A 23,371-nucleotide genomic window follows, 5' to 3' on the forward strand; every position below is an offset into this window, starting at 1 on the left:
TGAAGTCAATGTTTGACACATAACTAAATTAAAACAGTTTTACATTGAGAAAAAAAGGTGACCAGAATACGGTGAAATTTAACGCATTTCTGGCTCTTTGGCAACACCAAAAAGTTCGGTAATCTATACCGAAACCATTTGATAATAATTTTTTTAAAAATTAACAATAAAATACGTTTTTATAATACGTGATAAAATTTAGTAAATGAGGCAAAATTTCGTGATTTTATCGTGATACTTCAGAGCAAGGCATAAAAACCATTAATTCGATTAAATTTACTTTTCAGTTCTGTATTTTTTAGTAAATGTGTGGTGATAAAAATTGTAATTTTGAAAACCAGAATTTCCAGTCAACTTATTGCATATGAACGGAAAATTGCCTAATGAACAGTTAAATGCCATATATATTTAGGTATTTAATACCAGAAATTTTTATCAGAAATATTATTAACATTTAGTACGGTAATTTTACCAGATTTTTACTTTTATTTGTTTATTTATTTATTTTTTATCGTGCACAAACAACAGATATGCGGAGATTGCATTGAAGTACCGTATTTTGAATGCTTTTGATGAAAAATAAAAATAATAAAACTCAGAGGTATATTTAATTTGCGGTAGTACATGTTTCAAAGAAAATACTAAGAAATAATCATTTAATTTTAAAATAAAATTCCTTAGTATTTAGGGGAGATTCTTAAAAGATAATTCTAACAATGATTAGCGAAGTGTTAGAATTTTTTCCACCTATCTTCTTAAAAAAAATTCTTGATTCAATTCAATAAAACATATCGTGGGCATAAAACCTATTTGCTATTACCTCTAAAAAAAGTGTAGGGGGTAGGGGAGGATTAAATAGGGAGATCCGGTCTCGTGGCAATGGCACGTGTGCTCTTACTTCCCCCGTGTGATTGGTCGTTTAGGCGAAGATGAGAGCTACATTATTGGCTCATCACTTGTAAACACATTACCCCCATTGGGTGACCTAAGGCGGAACTAATTCAATTACAATACAAGATTTCCGCTTTCTACTCATCTTCCAATTTGCAGCTTCCTGTTTTATGAGCTTTGCACCAAGTACAATGGTGTATATTCTGGCTCTGCTTAAAAAAAAAAAATCCGGTGTTTTCTGACTTGCACCCTTATCCTAGAATTTTTTTAAATAAAGAAACTATTAAAAAAAAAATAAAGATTATTTCGTGTTTGCCCCCAGTTGTATTTAGTGTTAAGCAAAAATTTCAAATGAATGTGAACTGTTTAAAGTCACCAAACCTCAATTTAAAATTAAAAGTTTAGTTTTAGAAGTACACAGTGAACTTGATTTTAAAAGAATATTATTAACTGCCATTCACTAATATTCTTTTTGAATGGTTCACTCATTTGGTGATTCGCAAATTTATAAGCTAAATTTCGATCTCCTCTTTCGTTCTTTCCTTATTTATTCACTCATCAAAAATCTTTCATAAAAGCGGTTGCCATAGTAATACGCTATTTATAAATAAAAGTAAATAACTTTAAAAATAGTATTGAAAACAATTTAATAGCAACAAGCGGCGTCATCGTAGGCAAATCCTGGAATTTGTGGATTGAGAAGCGAATCAGGTATGACGCACAAGCGTGACGTAGCTTACAGGTAATCAATTAAATCTGATTTAAATCATATGGTTAAGCATAATCATTTCATTTCTTCTCAATTTTTAAATACCCAATTAAGTACCAGAAGAAAGAGTCTGACCGTTCTGCGTTATTTGCATGGTAATTGCTATGAAAACTGACGAGGGTATTTTTATGACTATTTTGAAAAAGTCTAAAACATACCTTCGTATGAAATTCATTAACAAAAGATAAAGAAGAAAAAAACTAAAGGTCTTCCAAATAACAGAAAATAATAAATTGAAATGATATCAGTTAATGTCAAGAATAAACTTAAGACTAACGTAAATTTTTCAACATGCAATGAAATTTATTTAACAAATAATTGAAAAAAAGTAGTTTCCAAGAGTTTTTCCATCAAAGTATCGGACACTTTGGGAAAATTTATGGTAAACACCTGTCCATATCTGTTTTAAAATGTCTAAAACACCTTCAAAAACTGTCAGTCAATAACCCTTTCGTATAAAAAATCTTAGATTGTCAAAACTTTCTTGATCAAAAACTTTCCTTGTAAAAAACTTTCTGTGTAAAAAACTTTTTTTGACAGTCAAAAACCTTTCTTTCAACTCTACAAATCTTCATCATGTCTTTAGAGTTTATAGAAATTTCGATGTAAAAAATACCAAGAAATTAGAAATGTATTATATAATGCAAAATTAACAGGTTTTAAAATAAATAAAATGTAACAAATAAAATGATTATTAAACTTTGATACATTTTTTAAAAATATATGTAATAAAAAATAATTAAATTGAAAATAAGCTGTTTTTTATTGATTTTTTCATATATCAGATATTAGACATCGTAATACAGTTTTTAGTATTCTAAACTAAGTTTTTCAGCTAGAGATCTTGCCTTAGAAATAGATAATTTTTTTAAAAAAGAAATAACTGCTTTTTTATACTTATTTGAATTTTTAAAAAAAATAGTATAAAATTTTATCGACTTCTTTTTTTGTGTTTATGCTTTATGTATTTTCGTAATTATAAATTTTTAAAATTTATAAGTTTAATCTCACAAATGCAATTACGTGATTTCAATTAGTATGGAACATACATTAGAAACTGAATATCAATAAATATACACTTTATAGACATTAATTATTTTCATGCGATAAGTGCATGTACAATGATTACACATGAAGTGTTTTAACCAGTTTAAGAGTTACAGATTTTGAACAGTTTCAGACACGAGGGAAAACATAAAACACGTCACAGTTTAATCACGTCACAGTTTAAATGCCTTTAACTCAAACTCACGCAATAATTTTAAACTATATAGACGATGCTGTAAGATGTGAAAGGAATGTCTGGTCCTTAGAACAGACAAAAAGCTTAAGTATGAAATTGTAAATTTTTTTTTAAAAAATTGCTAGTTTGGCGAGATTTTATTATTTATAAAAAATAAACAAAATCAACGAATAATTCTATCTTTTTATTTCTTTATTTTATTTTATTGATTTGTTTTATATTTATTTATTGTAACGCGAACAAACAATGCAAGGTTGTGAATCACCTTTTAAATATCAAAAAATTAGATTACAAACTCTTCTTATTTTCACGAAACTATGTTTTTTCATGTTTTTTTTATGCATATTTTGCGCCATAATAATAATTTGCATAGAAGAAGCTGGCGAAACTACATCTAAGAATGGTAAGTGGTTAATCGTCAAATACACAATATCTTTAAGACTTGAATTATTAGATCAATTGCATTGTTAAACTGTAGGGATGAAGAACTTACAAAAATAAATAAAAGAAAAAAAGGAGAGTGAATTTGCATTCAATAAGAAAATTCTCTAACGAAAATAAGATCGATGATTGAAAATTATTGTTTGAAAAGTATTTCCTTTCTATCTTTAACTAAATTCATTATGCTAGTAAGAAAAATACCATTTCTTAATTTTCTTTCATTATCTAACAATAAATTCTTGTACACACCTTTTATTGCAGCAAGTGAATAGTTCTGAAATTAAAAATCGTAATTTCCAATAGAGATAGTCGAAAATGGAGTAAAAATTTATTACATGTTTAATTTTAAGTTTTCAAATTTAGGTAATTGTAGTTTTCGATTTCACAACTTCCTTCATTTATTCAAGTACATATTAAGTACATATATAAAAGGGATTCTTTTCAGCATTATCTAATTATTTAGAAAATAACTTCCTTTTTATTATTTTAGTAATTGAAAGCGAAGATTAGTCATATTGATAAAATTTAAAATTCAGATTTTGTAGAACCTTTAAAATTGTAAGAACTTCCACCCTAAATAAAATAATTAGCAGAAATAAGTTAAGTCTATTCGAAGATAAAAATTATTAAATTAGTTACATTGGATAATTAAGATGCTAATGTTCCTCCCAAAATATTGAATATTCATTTCCTTTAAATTCACTTTTCGTTTGATTTTAAAATTTTTTAGTAAGATTTACTCATTTAATTATAAATTAAAAAAATGTTAGAAATGTTTGTTTGGCACTTGTATAATGCTGTAGTTGTTGAAACTTAACAAAGCAAAAGCTAGTCATTGGTGTAATTTAATATTTTTGAAGTTTTGTAGATCCTTAAAAATTGCAAAAACTTCCGCGATAAATAAGTCTATAGAAATAAATGTGGAAATTAAGGTTAAGTAAGGTATTTTAAGGTATAAGGTAAGGTAATAAGGTAAGGTATTTTAAGTTATATTAGATAATTAAGAAGCTTTTGTTATCCTCAAAATATTGATTTTTTTTTTTTCATTTTAGATATACTTTTATTCACTTTCTGTTACATTTTAATAATTTTTAATAAACTTTACTCATTTACTTAACTTAAAAATTGTTTGGCACTTGTATTTTGCTGCCCTTGCTGAAATTTAATAAAGGCTAGTCATTGGTGTACTTTAATAATATTAAAGTTTTGTAGGTCTTTAAAAATTTGCAGAAACTTCCGTTCTGAATAAATAAAAAAAATAAAAAAACTAAGTGGAAATTAAAGTATAAAACTAGAAAATATATTGGACTGGAGATATTGTTGTTGTAGTTTGAGCTTAATAAAGCAGAGACATAAACATTGAATAAAGCATTGATATACTTTAATTTATTAGAGTCTTGTAGATCCTTAAAAACTGTAAAATCTTCCCTGCTAAATTAGTCAATAGAAATAAATTATGCAGAAACAAAGGCTATTTGAAGTTAGATTAGATAATTAAGATGTTATTTTTATCCCCAAAATATTGAATATTTTTTCATTTCAAATTTACTTTGATTCAATTTCTGTTAATTGTTAATAATTTTTAGTAAGATTTACTTATTTAATTATTTAAAATGTTGTTTGGCACTTGTATATTGTTGAAACTTAATAAGGGAAGGACTAGTCATTGGCGTACTTCATTATTAAAGTTTCATAGATCCTTGAAAACAGCAAAAACTTCCGTTCTGAATAAGTAAATAGAAATAAATTAAGTGGAAATTAATGTATAATACTAGAAAATACATTGGATAAATAACATGTCATTGTTATTCCCGAAATATCGATCTTGGTATATTGTTGTTGGAGTTGTAACTTAATTTCCGTTATAATAAGTCAATAGAAATAAGTTAAGTGGAAATTAATATATATGTAGTACTAGGAAATACGATTTATTTAAGTTATGTTGGATAATTAAGATGTTAATGTTGTGCATAGAATATTGATTTATTTATTCTCCTTAAATTCAATAAAACAGTAAACAACATTAATTTTTTAATCAAAGCGCTTATTTAAAAATATTTTATTTCTGTTAATCGGAAAACGAAATGCAAAATAATTTACAAAATACGATAATTGTTCTTTTTAGATTATTATAAACAAAAGAGGAGCATCGAGAAAAGAAAGAAAAATTGCTGATAGAGTAAATTATGTCATTCCTTTTAGCCGAGTCAATCAATTAACAAATTAATCAGCGTTTTCTTCCATTTAAAATAATATTGAAACATTTTTCAATATCGCAATTTAATCGGATTTATGTTCGTTAGAAAGAAAAACCCATTTTACAGAAAATTCGCATTCATTTAGAAACTAAGTAATAAATTTCGAAACACTTTTTTTTCCCTTTAATAACCCCAGGGGAAAGTGTCTGGAATAAATTGAAAAACTCCAAATCAATGACTATTCATTTAAAAACTTCTCGAACTCTAGGGTGGTGGAATTGAAGAAAAAAATAGATCCAACCCCACGGAATCGTTAAAGTTGTGCAAAAAGTTAATTTTTTTCATCAATTTCATCTAATTTTTTTCCACCTCATCTGATGCTAAAGAGAAAACGGTCTAAGAAATGTGCGTGAGGCAGAAGGTAAAAAGTTAAATGACTCTTAAAATAAAGTAAGATAACTGTTTTATTCCAATTTTTTTCTATCATTTTCAACTTTTTTTTCCCCGGCTACTTGAAAACTTGCTATTTTTTTTTTTTTTTCAAATTAAGATGGCAGAAAACGTTTAAGCAGCGGGGAAATTACGAGTTATACATATAAAGAAAAAGAGAATTAAAAAATTTCTTTCTTTTTCTTTACTTTTTTCAAAAATTTCTGCTCCGTTGTGTCTTTTCTAGCGCTCATGGAGTGAAAAAAAAAAGAAGCCAAAGAAAATTCTCGGCTTTTGGATGAGTTCTTAAACCTTAATGATATTGCGGCCTAAACACTCACGAAAGAAAGAGACCAAAAGAGTACTTAAAAAAACGAACGTGTCTGTAAGAAAAGAAGCTATTCTAGGGGGGGATGACTCCCGCTTACCTTCATCAAGCGAAAAAAAAATTTTTTTTTTTACTCAAACCGCTATCCAATTTTAATGAAAAAAATTCGCTGAACACGAAAAATTGGACGTAAAAACCACCGAGGCTGAAGTCACGGAACAGGAAAAGCGTACGCTTTAAATTAAAGCAAAGCAGGAAAGTCGTTCTCTTTTCATTCTAGACTTAGAACTATCAGACAAAAATTTAATTTGCCCCTCTCGGTAGAAAACCAGGAAAAGCGGAGGGGGAGACGAACCTTAAATCACATCGTATAGAAACAAATGAAAATTACGCCACTAGGTCGGGGCCCATAGAACGCAATTAAATTTAATGGTCTTATTTCCTTCGCCCCCCCCCCTTCTGGCTTCGTCTCGGTTTTCCGTTTTATCTTCTCTCTCCGCCTCAGTCAAGTTTTACCTTTTAACTTTTACCTCATCGCTCCTCCTCATCTCCTACAGCCTCAAAAGAATGGCTGGTGCACGAAAATCCGCCCCGGTAAAACGTAAGTAAAGCTTTTGGCCTTAATAGGGGCGGCCCCCTTTCGGGCTATTAGGCAACAATTAAAACGTTGTTAATTAGAGATAGAGGGTAAGTGGGGGTGGGCAATTAGGAAGCAGAAACGGGGCAAAGTGCCCCTTCATTAGTTAAGTCGGGAAAATAAATGTGGTTAATTATAATGTAACAACCTTGTTCAACATCACGCGGTCCCGATTAACTTGCTGCTTAGTGTTTTAATTAGCCATTGTCTAGGGTGAAGGGGGGGAGGTACCATTTCCCCTTTCATCTTCCGAGTTTGTTTTTGTTTAAACTTTACTATCTCTTCTCGACTATATTGGATACGCGATTTGTTAACTCGGATAACTTTTCGGAGTTTGATTTATGGGGGCGATTTGGAAGAACAAAATAAAGGGGTCAGATAGAAAATGGAGAAAGGAGAGGGAAGTGGTGGACGGTACTTGATTAAAGAAGCACACGTGAATCAAATCATTTAAATTAATTTAGTTGGAGTTAGGTTACTTAAATGTGGGAAATTATTTTCAGTTTACCAGCTTTGGAAAACTGGATGATAACATTAAGTATATTAGTCATTAGAGAAAATAATGTTTTGTAAAAATTTAATCAGTTAGAGCACTAAGCGTATAAACACTGTTCAAAAGTATTCCGCATTTTTCTCCTCACAATTTTAAGTTATTATTGTATTTTTGAAATACTAGCTATTGTTTATAGAGAATTTTCAGAAAATAAATATTGATTTGAACCGAGAATGGCATACTCTTATGAAATCAGTTCAACATTGATTCAGGCAAATTCCCCATAAACTTAATAAGGTATGAAAATTCTACCGTGCTTTTGTTCAAATGTGTTCAACGTTGAACCTGTTATACAAATTTGTCACAAGCTTAATATGATGTAAAACTGAACTTTATTTACGTTCAAATCAGTTCAAATCATCGTGCAAATTTGCCACAAGCTGAATGAGATGTAAAACCTAACCGTCTTTGTGCTCAAATTGGTTCAAGGTTGAACGTATAATATAAATTTGTCACATACTTAACAACGTGCGAAACTAACCGTCAGTTCAAAGTTGAATCATATCGTGCAAATTTGCCACTGTCTTAAGGTGTAAAATTTTACGGCGTTTTCGTTCAAATCGGCTCAACGTTGAAACCATCGTGCAAATTTGCCACAAGCTTAATGAAATGCAAAACCTAACCGTCTTTGTGTTCAAATCGGTTCAACGTTGAACATATTGTGCAAATTTGCCGCAAGCTTAATAAGGTGCGAAACTGAACGATATTTTCGTTCAAATTCAGTTCAAAGTATAACCTGTCGCGCAAATTAGCCACAAGCCTAATGAGATGCAAAATCTAACCGTGCTTGTGCTAAAATGTGGTAAATTTTTAACCTATCGTGCAAATTTATCTCAACTTTAAAAATAGGCAAAATTGAAACACGCTTTTGTTTAAGGTGAATTATAGTATCAGGTAATTAAGTTTAAAAAAGATAGATTTGCATGATAATATGGTTACACGGCTTGCCGCCGTATTAAAGTTATAGCTATTTTACACGATATTTTGTCTCAACTCGCTAAAAAATTTCTAATACTGTAGTTTGGACAAAGAATAAAACTGATCATACAACATCAGTCATAAGCAAAAATAGGACTTAGAAGAATTGTTAATTGTCCATGTTGCCATGTCAGTTTGATTCCAACAATATTTTAAATTTTTCAACGAGTTACTAGCACGTTTCGATTGCTCATTTGATAGAAGTTAATAATTGTCAATGAAATTTAGTATGATAACTTTTAATTCTGCTTTAATATTCTGCTTAAAATTAAATGTGCTTCATTCCTTAAAAACATTTGTTTTCAGTGGTTAAAAGTTAATTTTGCTATAACTTTAACCATAAATCTAATCAGAAAATTGAGAAATTCCACTCATTATTAAAAAGGTGAAGCGTTGCATAAAATTTTGCGCACATTTCAAAATGAATTATTGTTATTTTCTTTTCTACTTTTTTTTTGTTCCTATTCCATTTTTTTCCTTCATTGTTTTACACTTTTGATTTATTCTTTTTAAAAGCTACATTCTTTTTATTATTATTCAGTTCGTCGCAGCGAACTTTTTATTTCATGGTACAATATATTCTTATATTGGTGTTTTTAATGAATGTGCTATTTCTACGCTTTTATTTATTAAAAAAAAGACGCTTTTATTAAAAAGAGAAAGAAAACGTTAGCTTTTACTGCTAGAGTTTAGAAAAAACAATTTGATTGTGATTTTTATTTTATATATTCAATCATTTTAGTTCAATATTCATTAAATTTTTTTTACTTGATTTGAATTTAAATTATAGTCAGTAATTTATTACAGAAACTACTTTGTGTGCATTATCTTCATTTTCTTTTAACATCTTTATTTTTTTTAATAAAATCGAAAGTGTAATATTTTGTTTAATCTTCCTAATATAATATATTCCTAATATAATATCCTCCTAATATAATATGTTAGAACAATATATGTATATAAATTAGTGTTGAAGTATATTATTTTTTAAAGTATAATTTTCTTGGATTATAAGTAAATTTTGAACTTTATTCTAAATAGATATTTTATAAATCTCACAATCACCTCGTTTTTTATTTGAAAAAACATTATATTGATAGATTGCCATAAATATCCATTTTTGTAATAATTTCTAATATCTATAACAATTTTTAAACTGAAATTAAATTTTATTTGTACTTAATTCGAATTCAAATCTGAAGTCCTGTTTCATATAGTAATTAATCTTTATGATATATTTTCATAAATGTCTACTATAGTAATTTTTTAAATATTTCTTTAAATTTTGTATCAAGTTAATTGGTAGCTTCTTGGAAGGTAAAAACAAGTTTTATGCCCTGTATAGAAATCAGACCGACTTAGTACAACAGTCCAAAAAATAAAAATAATTGTGAGTATTGGAAATATCTATCACAGCCATCGATTATTTTTGATGATAATTTTTTCATTCAGTTACAGATGGTCAAATAATGCTGCACCTTACATAACATAACTTTTTAATAATTTAGGGCTCTAGTTATGAAAAAATTCCATGAATTTTATGATCTCGGGCCACAATGCTGCATTGATTATAAAATCTCAATAGTTATTCTCTTAATAAATTCATGTTATATTTAAATTTGTAAAATTCTATGTAAAGGTATTATAATAGTTTTAACTAGAAATATAATCAAATTTAATAGAAAGATAGATTTTGCTACCCCAACCTCAACTATGAGTTTAATATTATTATTATAATCTAATTTTAAAATCAATGAATAAAAGAAATAAATAGACAGAAATTTATTATTCTCGTAACTGGCTTTGCATACAATTATCAAGTTAAAGTAATTTTAAGTGCCTCAAACAAATTTAAGAATATTATTGATTAATTTTGATAACTCTTCATTCTAATTTTTAGCTTACAGAAAATTCAAAACCTATCTTTCTATCAAACTTGATAATATTATTATTTAAAAATATTACCTTTTTAAATACTTAATACCTTTACCCAAAATAAATTAGATACACATTACATAAAATTTTATAAATTTAAAAAATAACATGAGTTTTAATAAAAGAATAACTTTTGAGATTTTATAATCATTGCAGCATTATGGCCAAGGATTCTTAAAAAGAACCTGAGAGCATGAAATCCATGAGATATTTTTTAACCAAAGCCTTAAATTGTCATATGGGCAACATTATTCAGTCATCAATAAAAGAATATAAGTCTTGTTTTAAAAATAATCATTGATTAGGATGCATCCATTCAATAAAGACAAATATTTTTAATTTGTTGGGCAGTTGAATTAACCCCGTATAATTTCTATACAGGGCCTAAAACTTGTTTATAACTATTTCTAGTCGCATTAAACTACCAATAAATGTTAAAAAGAAACTTTAAAAAAAATTCTACTAGCATTTTTTTTAATAGATACTCGTTAAAAGATATTAAAATTATGGACTGTATAAAACCGGGGTTCAAATTTAATTTAGAATTAAGTACAAAAGGAACTTGTATTGATTTCAGTTGAAAAAGTGCCATAGCTATTACAAATTAATACAAAATAAATATTTATAGCAATCTTCAAATATAATAGATAAATTTTTTTCCAAATGAATAAAGAAATTTAGATTATGAGATTTATCAAAATTTATTTAGAAAGGAGTTCAGAATCTACCTATAACACTGGAAAATAGCGCGTAAAAAATAACATTACTTCATATGCATATGTTGCACTAACATAATTGTCATTTTAGTACAACATAAAGCGAAATATTACACTTTCGATTTTATTGAAGAATAATGATGATGAAAGAATCAAATCAAAGTATTTTCTGCAATAAAATAAGAATACCAATTTAAAGAAACCAATTGAAAGTGAACTGAAGACTGAAAATATAACTGTCTTAAGTTAAAAATCTAAATATTTTTTCTCAGAATTCTTTTTCGGAACAAAAACTTCTATTCCTGAATGATATTTTAAAACTGCGTAAAATACTCGAATTTACATTTGAAAAGGGTTATAAAAAATTTAATTAAAGTACAAATTTTTGAAAAACTAAATACGTGTTTTTAAACTACACTGATGCACCTTTTTAATGACAACGTTTTACCATTAAGGACTCTTTATAAAGGAAATATAAGCTGCTGTTTTGAGTATTCGATGTTCAGTTTATATAAGAGCAGCTTTTAATTAACTAATTAAGTTATTCATTTATAGCTCTGTTATGCCTATTACTAAAATTAGTCTGAAAATATTTATTTATCCAATTAGATACTTTTACTTATTTGGTTTTTACACTAAATCAAACAGAAATTTATTAAATTTTTTTAAAAATCTTTTCATTGATCTTTATAGCTTAATGAATTTTTGCTCTCTAAAATGTCATGATTGTCATCCATACAGGTAAAAGTTATGAAAAATTGGTAAAATGCTTCTCATTATTTAGAGAGAATGCAATTTATAACATTTAATTTATATTAGAAAGTAATTTTCCTTCACTATAAAGTATTCCGGATCAAATTTCGGTAAAAACTATCAGCAGTCGCCACTCAGGGTGCCGTTACTTTTTACCACAAAATCCATTTTTACAGAAACATGTTAAGGATAAAAAAAATATGATATACAGCAATTTTCACAACAATAATTACTATAAAAAAACCGAAGTACTCTTATTAAGTAAATACTATTGTAAAAATTACGGCATAATATTTCATAGTAAAAATGGATTATTCGGTAAAGTAAATTTTATTAATGATGCACCAAAAGTTCCGGTATTTTATTCCGTAATATGATCCAGGATTTCTTACGCTTGTATAATATGTGAAAATAATGGGGATTTCGGTAACTTTCATCTGGTCAAAAAATATTAAATAAAAAAATATAATAACTGCATGCATATAATGCACAATATAATACCTTCAAATATAGCAGAAGAATTATACATGTTTATTTTTTTTTAAAGAATAAATATTTTCTGACATCAAATCTGTTTCTTCTTTTTACTACGTTATATAAAATTCCGGATTAAATTACTGTAAAAAATATCCGCAGTCGACTCAGGGTGCTGTTTCTTTTTACCACAAAATCCATTTTTACAGAAACATGTTAAGGATAAAAAAAATATGATATACCGCAATTTTTACAGTAATAACTGAAGCACTTTAATTGAATAAGTATTAGTGCAAAAATTATCTTTATTTTCTTAAATGAATTTTACGATAAAAGTAGTTTTAAGAATTATGCTCACAAACTTCCGGCATTTTTTACTAAAATATGATCCGAAAATTTTCAAGTTTGCATAGTATGTAAAAATAATGAAGATTTCGGTAAAATTCATCTGGTCAGAAAATATTAAATAAAAATATAATAACTGTATGAAATACCTTCAAATAGTAAAGTATAGTATTTATGCATATTTAAATTTTTTTAAAGAATAAATATTCTTTGACAGCAAATTTGCTTCTTCCTTTAACAATTTCTAAATGACACCATATTAATAAAAATGACTCATATACAAAATGTATATATTTATATATAATATTTTTTTAACACAAAGCATTTCTTTAAAAGACATAGATAGTACTATTTGCATCCCTAGTTATCCCTACAAAATTTGAGCGAAATCGGTCGAATAGTTCCTTAGAAATCGAATTTTAAAAATATGACTCTCTTTTAAAGACCTCTTGCCTTAGTTTTGCTAAATTGACCCATTTTGACTCTTATCTTCAATAAGTTAGATACGAATTAACTAAAGGCTCAACCAGAAATGAACTACGTAGTATCGCATTTTCAGTAAGCTCGTTTATTCTAAATTAAGAGTTTAAAACTAAGAAAGAAAAGATAAATGATTTGTTTCTTTTTAATAACGTATTTCTATGATATAACTATATTGCTCTACACTTTAAGATAAACGTGTTTGGATCGGTACCTACAGTAATTAAACATTTCACAATTATAATTTTTAGTGCAAATTACAATATTCTCACTATTATAAATTAGTTAAAGAGATTCGTTAAAAAATTACTAACTTAATGATCAGCTTCAAGCACAATGTCATGCATGAACAAATTTTATTTAAAATATCAGTCTGTTTGGTAAGCGAAAATATTAAATTAAAATTGTGAACTCACCAAATTTGTAATAAAAATTCACCTTTTATGTTAAATATTATTCTTAAAAAAATTATAACTAAGTAAAATTATTTATGTTTACTAATAAATAGATCTTAATAGAATGATTAGGAAAATATAATCATACGAGATCTTTCATACCAATTACCAACTAAATTTTACTCAAAATAAACATTTAATTTAAAGAAATGAATGTTGGACGCAGGAACTGATGGCAAAAGCGTAAGCAAACACATTTATTTCATAAAAAGTATTGTTATTTTGTTATAGTAGATACATATATTTTAAGGGAATAATTTCCACTTACGTAGAAAAAACTATTTTGTGATTTAAAAAAAAAAAAAAAAGTTCTTGTGAAGTACTGGTGTGTGGCAACAAGCCAATACAATATAAATTCGGGAAGGGAAGTAGAATGATTAAAGTCAAGCTTAGCTATGGAGCCATCTGATTTGGTAATCTTCGTAAATTATTTATTTTTTACATGATTAACTTAAATTTTTAAAACATTTATTTAGATAACTTGTGTTGACACATAGAATATTTCTAATAAAATGATGGTATATTAATAGAAAAATATCTAAAGTTTCAGGATTTATTTTTTAATCTTCTAATATCTATGCTGAAACTACATTAGTATACAGGCCCTAAAATCTTTCGATATTCAGGTTTCAAAAGCAGACTTGTCGTTCCTTTGTTAGTATAAACTCAATCCAGAAAAATAAATTACTCCTTAACCCTCTCAAAAATTTTCTCCCCCTGAATGAATTAGTACTGGAGATACAATTTATAACTCATTGGGAAAATGGGTCTTGCTCTTGGTTTTTCATGTTCGCACTCTTTACGACTAGATTAACTTCAATCTATAATCACAAAAAAAAGAGTAATACGAGTCATAAAAAAATTAGGCTAGCATAAGCATTAGTCAAAAAGCAGCACAAGAGCAAATAAAAAATTAAAAAAAGCAGACGATAATTTTGGAACTTCTTGGGCTAGGTTGTTTTCAAGGCTGAGTTTTTATTTTTTATTTTACCCGCGTGCAGTTTTAATGATATCTATTCTTCTGGGGGATTCAAAGTATTTTTCTGTTCTTTTTGTGATTAACTTCATAATTACTGTCTTAGTGGTGACTTTAACATAAATACTGAAGAAAGACTGATAAATATGAATACTGAAGAAAAATGTATCGGTTAGAATTGAAGACCAAAAGGACACATATCATTTGATGCAGTATTTTGCAACTCATGACTTGAAATGCTGTGGCATTTATGAAAATCTATCCAGAAAAAAAGTAAGTAAATTTCGCAATAATGTGTTCACAATTTCCTTTCTTCGATTATTACTCATCGTTATATATTTTTTCTTTCAGTTCACTTAATTTGTAAATTGAACATAAATTTTTTGCAATTTGTCTTAATTTTTTTTATCTTCTAAAAATTAAATATTGTTTAAAGTACGTCGAAAATCGTTAGTTTAGTAGCTTCAAATAAGCTATTCGAATTATATGTAAAAATATAATTAAAAAAATTTTTTAAATGAAAACAATTCCTTAAAAATATAAAAAAAATATTCGTTTGTACAAGCTTTATTAAATATTTTAATAAGAAAATTTATTTTCCATGAGTCCTATTACATTCTCGGTTCTTTATTGCATTATCATACTGTGCATTAATCAGTGTTAAAATTTTGCACTTAAGTAAAATCTATCATACCTAAACCAGCATAGATTTAAAGAAAATTGCTGGACTGCATAGATTTCAAAAGTTTTATTATTCTTTTATTTTTGTAATAAATAGTTTTAAGGTAATTTAAATATGACTGTGTTAAGTATAAATGAGCGTTAATCGGTAGAATTGCTCTGGTTTGGTGATTCGACATCGAGTAAGTACCAGCGAGATAAAAAGTATCGGCACTTTGAGTGCCGGTACTTTTTATCGCAGTTCGATCAGGAATGTTTTACGGTAGGCTGGTACATCGCAAGTACTCATTTATCAGAAATACATTTTGATAACTACTCTATTTTATGGTATCAATCGTTATTCGTAATTTTTCAAACAATAGTAAAGTGTATACTTTCAAGAAATTTAATTTTTTTTTTCTTCCTGCATCAAAAAAAGAAGTTTTGATATTGCTATTTATTCTTTTTTACATAATAGTTTCAGCCAACAGAATTTTATTGTATATTGTAAGGTTATTAAACTCTTAATTACTAATAGCTCCCAATTATTAAATAGAAAAACTAGAATTAAACAGTTTATCTCTTGAGATTTTCTCCAGAAATTTTATTTTGATACACTTTTATAATGAAAATACTATTTTGATTATGGAAGTATATTCTTTTCTAGCTTATCATTTAACTTCCTTTAACATGCGCGTACAAATATTTCAGTCAGAAGTAATCAGCAAACAGATAAACTAGTTATATATGAAAAGAAAAATATATAATCTATCTGAAAAGATAAAAATAAATAAATAAATAAAAAGAATTGTTAAAGCAATCAAAAGCTTATTAGTTATTTTAAAAGCTATAAAAATTGATTAATGGAGATAATGTACATAAATAAATAAAATTAAATGCTTGTTCCATAATATACAACTCTAGCTGCTTTAATTAATAAAAATTATAAGTCATTGTTAACTCATGGAAATATTCTGGTTAAAGTTCATTAATAATTTTAAATCCCTATCTGTTAAATATGCAATCAAAGCACAATCTTCAGAAGAAATATAAAATAAAATATATTTGTTTAATTTGAATGAAAAATAAAAATTTTCTGCATCGAAAATGGTTCCGATTTGACACTTTTAGGAAGATGACGCAATTATTTAAAGACAAAAAAATAAATAAATAAAGCCTAAATAAATATACAAAAAATAAAAGTATACATATTATAGATTTATTTATATTTATTTACATACTCTTACATTTTAAAGTAAATTGAGTTTAGTTCTTCATTTATTATATCTCACGTTTACCACTATTTGCTCATCAACTTTATATAGTAACAACAGTACAATTTCGTAATTTTGCGATTAGTGAAAGAAATATACACCTAAAATTATTTTTATTTTCCACACTAAATAATTTATTAAACAAAATAATCATAATTATTTCTAGTTCAATATTTCACTTATGAATTTCGACATAAAATAACTATAATTTATTTAATTTTAAAGACTCGGTAACTTAAACTTAAAAAAATTACAATTTTCTAATTTAAGTTTTTGATTTTATGAACCTCTACGAGTATTTTTAAAATTACAAAATTCTCCTTAGCGAAAATCACTGATCTCATTCAAGAATTTACTCATGAAGTGAGTTTGAAGCATGTGTTTATATGGTATTTGATTAAATTATTATAAAAATCATGCTCATATGATATACTTTTGCGCATAACCTTAAAAGTTTTAAATAAATTAAATGAATTATTAAAATAAGAGAAAGTTAGAAAAACACAGCATACGCTTGTTTACTTAGCAATGAGATTTAGCACTTCACGTTCACGTAAGTTCTGCGCAAGCTCTCAAGAACACCAAAATTGTTCTCTAGTTATTGCGTTGAGCAGAAGGTACATACATGAACATTTTGGATACTACGTGGAAGTGCTAAATCTCTCGAAAATATGAATTCATGAACAAAATTTAGAATTAAATTAATGAAGTGCATGATTTGAAGTGATACTATTCAAGAATAAAATATACGGAATAAAATTTCTTGCACTAGCATGTTACATAACAGAACAAGTGTGGGGTCGGAACTTGTCATATAAAAAAGATATTATTAAGGTACTTACAAAATGCTGGGAGACCAGTAGGTGCAAGGGGGAACTCCCCAAGTCCCCTATAAATGAGAGCAGTGTCTGCACCTGGAAAAAGTCCGCCTGGTGAAAACATAGGACGGAACACCGGTGGAAAAGTGTCCGCTGCAGGGGATGCTCCGTCTGTACTAGAACCCCCCACGACCGATGACCTATTTGCCAGAAGACTAGAACTTTCAGCAGAACTCTTCGCTGCTAAGTCTGCAAATTTTGCAAATGGTAACATTCTAGAGTTTAGATATTCTGATAGTCCAACTAAAGAAGGTGTGAGTCCAGGAAGTCCGGGCATCGGATGTCCGGCTGAAACTGGTGTGAAAGCAGACAGCCGAGGCTTCGCTTCTTCAGCAATTAAACCCATTGATGTAACTTTTGTTGAGGGTGGATTATGGTCACTTGTTTCTCGGCTGTCGGGAGATGCAGGAGAAGGGGAAGACTTTGAACCACTGTCATCAATTTTAACACTGGACATGTTGATTTAGGTAAAGATAATTCTATGTGTATTCATTGTAGATTACAGAACCTTAAAGTAGTGCAGTGTTCATAAAAGTTCTAGGAAACAACTTAGCCGTGATAGATTTGTGTATCATGTCTTTTCTACAAGTTTTCAATCTATCTGTGCAGTGAGTGTCATGTTCATCTTGCAAGTTTTAAATCTAATCGCCGATCAATTTCTTAAGCACAGAAATAAAAAATAACTTCAAGTTCAGTTTGCGAAATGCAGAGTATTTCAGTAAGGAACTTTTCTGTCCAATATTGATATTCTTGATAATTTTTTTTTTCTTGGTTATTAGAACATATTAACAGATATATTTTCCCGAACTTAATTTCAAACTACGAGATAACCTTACCGAAACAAAAGCTTCAGAATAAACTATCGTATAATGAGAATTGATAAGTCTCAAATACAACTTGCCTGAAGTAAAATACAGCACAGTAAGTTTATCTTGCTATTTTAAAAGAAGTGTAAACAAAGAACTCGTATCTTCCCCTGTGGCAGTAATTCAAATCTGCTGCGCATTACTCGGGATTCAAGGGATCAAATCAGGCGAAAGTACCTTTTACCGTTTGAAATGCACGTGGATTCGGGTGGAGAACGGCTATTCGACGGCGTCAGAGCCAATGGGGTACTCGATTGGGGGGTGCGTCAATAACCTCGGCCCTGCCTCCTTGATTTTTTCGTCCACCCCTCTGATCAGAGGCAATAGTGGTCTTTATTTGGAGGGGAATTTGTTGTTTCTTTTTTCTTTATATCCTATAAAGCAAAATCGGTAGCCATAAGAAGTATTGGAGGGTTGAGATGATTTTTATTTTATTTGTTTGCCCTACGTTGTGGTTATAACTGTGATGGCGTTCTTGGTTGTAACGATAAAAATTGTTTGATTGACGCTGTTTTCTTTGAGAGGGATTTTTTTTTTTTTCTTTAGCCGTCATGGCATTTTTTTTTCTTCTTGTGAAGAAATATTGGAGTGTGATAATAGTTGTTAGGTGAACCACGGAAGAATAAATGGATGATCAATATTATTTCAACTCTATTTTCCAGTTTATTGCTTTATTTTACTTTTTCTTAAAAGCATGCGATATCAAAATTGTCATTATCCTCAGCAGCAAAAAATTTCGTTAGTTATATAGCTGAAATTTTATAACATTAGAAAATTGTTCGTCATTTTATTTCTTATACTTAATTATTTATCAAATATTATTATGAACTACTGCTATTATGATCATTATTATTTTAGGAAAAATTTGTAATTTTATCTAGAACAAATATATCTTTATCTCTATTTCCAGTTTATTACTTTATTTTACTTTTTTAAAAGAAACCATATGATATCAAATTTGTCATTGTCTTCTGCAGAAAAAAATTTCGTTAGTTATATAGCTGAAATGTTACAACATTAGAAAATTATTCGTCATTTTATTTTATATGTTTAATTATTTATCAAATATTATTATGAAATACTGCTTTTATTATAATTATTATTGTAGAAAAAAATTGTAATTTTATCTAGAACAAATATGTCTTTATCGCTATTTTCCAATTTATTGCTTTATTTTACTCCTTTTTTCTTAAACCATACGATATCAAATTTGTCATTATATTCTACAGCAAAAAATTTCGTTAGTTGTATATCTGAAATGTTATAACATTAGAAAATTCCGCTTCATATTATTTTTTAGCTAATATTGTTGTTATTTTCTTAATTATTTTATAACAAACTTTGTAATTTTATTTGGAACAAAATTACTCTGAAGACAGCAACGTTTTTCAATTATATATTTAATAAAATGCATGTAGCCACTACTCATGTGATATTATATATTAGCAGATTTTTAAAGAAAATTTTCTCGCCCCTTACATTTGTTGTTTTACATTTGTTGAATATATTTTGTATCATTAAAAAATAATGGCATTCTATTTTGGATTTTTTTTTCAGAGCATATTCTGCCGATTTAAGCGTAAAATGATATCTGTTATAAAAACTTCTTTAAAAATTTATTTGTTGAAAATCTTTTGATAATATAGACCAATTGATAGATGATCAATTTGGTAAATTGTGATAGGTAAACGTAACAAGCGTTTTGATAAACACCCAGTCATTTTTATAAGCAATAAGATTTTTAAGATTTGTGATAATTACCAACCCACTTGAAACTGTGAGATTTCTTATAAAGATTAGTTTAAACGTTATCTTATAGTTTTCAACTTAAGGCACACGGAAAATTAAGCGAAATTGTGATTCGAAACTCACTTCCGTCCCCAAATATTGTAAGAGCTCAACCATAGCTTTTAATTTTCTTCGGCAAAAATCATCTAACACTGCTTTTTACTGGTTGACCCGATTTCCTAAGAATCATATGTCTTAATGGATGACTTCTTATTTTATTTTAATCGTTCTATTTCTTCCACGATCATTCCTACAATGTCTCCCTTGAAGTCTACCTTTTGTTCTTAGTTCAGTTTTCCCTGCGTTAGGTTTTTTGTTCTAGAACAAATGTTTCTGCATATTCTTCATTCTTTGTCGCGGGTATGATAATAGGCCTAGGAACGAAGTAAAAACCGTAAATAAGAAGACAATATTTGCAAATTAACGTTGAAAAGTCTTAACTGAAAGATTTGAAAAAAGAAAAAAAGTTCAAGTTAAAGCAGCATTAATAAATTTGTGACGAATTTGTGATTTCTCGATAATTTATCTTGCGTTTGTTTAGTTTATGTCTTTTTCTCCAACATCGAAAACAACGTAAATCTTTTGTGGCAAATGTCTAAATGCTCTTGAATGCCCAAACAAATAATGTGGCATTGGCATAGTTCTACCCCAGTCCCAAATAACTGAAAGCTTTATCAGTGGGCTATTAATGAGCTATGATTTAAAAACAGCTTTTTTAACACATGCTATGATTTTTTTTATTATAAATATATAAGAGAATCTATAAGAGTATATACTTTAAAACGTAACTTTTTCAGAAGGGAAATCTTTTGATTAAAAATGCAAGAAATTCCGCGTTTTCTAAAAGAAATTTTTTGCAAATTTTTTTTTTTACCTAACTTCCAAATTGTAGATTATTCTTTGCTGACTTTATAAACATATTCAGGTTTTTAACGCGATTTATTTGGTTTTAAAAGAAATATCGATGATATTGATGAATTTTCATTTCACTTTAAATAAACAATTCAATAACTTTCTCCCTAGCTTTCTGAAACATACAGTCTTTTCAAGCATATATCAAACATAAACAAAGTGTAATAAAATTTAGTTGAATATATATATATATATATATATATATATATATATATATATATATATATATATATATATATATATATATATATATATATATATATATATATATATATATATATATATATATATATATATATTCAATTAAATTTTATTACACTTTGTTTTGCTGCACAATAACTTTAAAACTTTGAAACTTGAAATTACGAAAATATATCTAAAAGTAAAGAAGGGAAGTGACAGAAGGAAAAATAATTAACATTCAATAATTAGTGTGAGAGTTATTAATTGTCAAACTTGTAAAAAATACCATGCTCAGCAGGCCACAGGTATACAACTGCTGAATTGAAATTTGACTTGCTCAAATGGTAATTTTTTTATGAACTTAACTCTAGCTTTTTTCGAAATTCCAATTTGTTCGACTGATAACAATCTTAAAACCTTATTACTAATGTCTCATTTTTTATAGTCTTAAGACCTTACATTCATAAAAACTGTAAGTAAATTTAAAAGGAAGAGGAAAAAAAAAAAAAAAAAAAAAAAACGGAATGTGTTTTAAAATTAGAAATAGAATTTTCTGAATATAAAAAGTATTTATCTTACTTTTGGAAAAATAATTTTTTTTTTGTTTAGTATTGTATTTAGGAAAAAAAATATGCGGATCCCATAAACAAATGAACAATTTTAGCTATCAAATTTAAATATCTAAATATTTCAAAATTCATTTTTGTTAAGTATCCATCAATTCAGTTATGTATAGATCAGTCCAATAAACGGCAACTTATATAATTTTTTTTCCCAGTAAAGGGTTGGTCTGTTCGGGAGTGGACAATTTACAATCATCTTACAAAACATCGTCATCCTTACTGGTGGAGTGGCGTCTATCCGGTATTTTTCCTGGGGAATCGTGGCATCTGCGAGCAACGATATGAAGGATGGTGATGTCACCACAAATAGGCAACAAATAAAATCCCGTAGAATAACCTTTGTCCATTCTGATGATGAATGACCATCCACTGTTTGAGACATTTTTACTACATTATTTTGTTGCTTTTTTCTATCTCATTTGCAAGCAATCTTTAACTAAGGATTTATTATATTATTTTTTCGATGAATTATTTAATTGTATAACATAATTCATAGATTTATTTACCTAATTGTTTTACTCTATTAATTTATAATAAACGAACATTGTAATTATTCGATATAACAATTGAATTCGATATACACTTAATAATAACTTATAATATACACTATTAGTAATGAAATTCATACAAAAAAAAAATATGTATATTTGAATAAAATCTGTATCTATTATTTTTCGAATGTAAGAATGTTCACTTATGCAATTTAAAAAAAAAAAAAAAAAAAAAAATTATTATTAATAAAATGACCGTAGGTTTTTACAGAAACTACTCTAGTTATTGTTTTAATTAAACGTTTCTCGGCCTCCTTTAAAATCATATTCTCTCCTCACCCCTTTACATTTAAGCTCAGATACTGGTATTCGATATTTTATTTATTTATTTTTTTTTTCTTTTTGCCATTTGGAAAAATACAATATTTGCCATATTTAAATCAAGTGGATGACGATATTTTTTTTTCTTTTGTCTTATAAATTGAGAAAACTAGCTTTAAATCTACACGTTAACTGTAGGAAATAAGGATTATACATTGCCTTTAATATTTGTGCATAGGCTTAATGACAAGGGTTGACTAGCACTGATTTAAACTGTTAGTGTCGCATCGTTTGTACTCTTGGTGTAATAATTTTCTGCAATAAGACAGTTTTCATTTTTTTAAATTTACTATTCTATAGTTTATTGCCGAATGGACTTAGTACATTCCCCCACTCCAGAAACTGTTAAATACTGTTATTTAATGCACCTTCATCCACAAAAATCTTCAAAATTTAAAGTTTTCGCAACATGAACGAATGTTTTATTGTTGACTCATTTAAAGTAAGCGCGTCAAGGCGTTTATATTTTTGGCGTTTTTGTTTTGCCAGAAAACAGCTTCCTAATTTTATTGGTTCATTGTTTGTTGCCAAATGTTATCTAAGAAATACTCCTAAAAAATTCAAAGATTTTCACTTAGTGCCTTCATCTTCCGAGATCAGTAATTTTTTTAATTATTTCAATTGTAATATTTAATATTGTTACCTGGATTATTTAAGAAAACAGTAATACGATTTTAACCGAGAAATTTTATTTTATTTTTCTAATATTTGACT

At 27.5% G+C, this 23,371-nt stretch overlaps 1 protein-coding gene across 1 annotated transcript in view; it reads right to left on the reverse strand.

The window, feature by feature from the left end:
• The window catches only part of LOC107446704 (homeobox protein MSX-1), a 47,516-nt gene extending 29,062 nt beyond the window's left edge, over positions 1–18,454 (reverse strand). The window contains exon 1 of the mRNA XM_016061419.4: positions 17,378–18,454. Within this exon, the coding sequence (XP_015916905.2) occupies positions 17,378–17,870 (493 nt within the window). The 5' untranslated portion in view covers positions 17,871–18,454. The remainder of the gene's footprint in view (positions 1–17,377) is intronic.
• Positions 18,455–23,371: the final 4,917 nt, after the last annotated feature.

Source organism: Parasteatoda tepidariorum, chromosome 7 (assembly GCF_982258835.1).
Source record: "Parasteatoda tepidariorum strain Cologne lab strain chromosome 7, Ptep-v5.0, whole genome shotgun sequence".
NCBI lineage: Eukaryota > Metazoa > Arthropoda > Arachnida > Araneae > Theridiidae > Parasteatoda > Parasteatoda tepidariorum.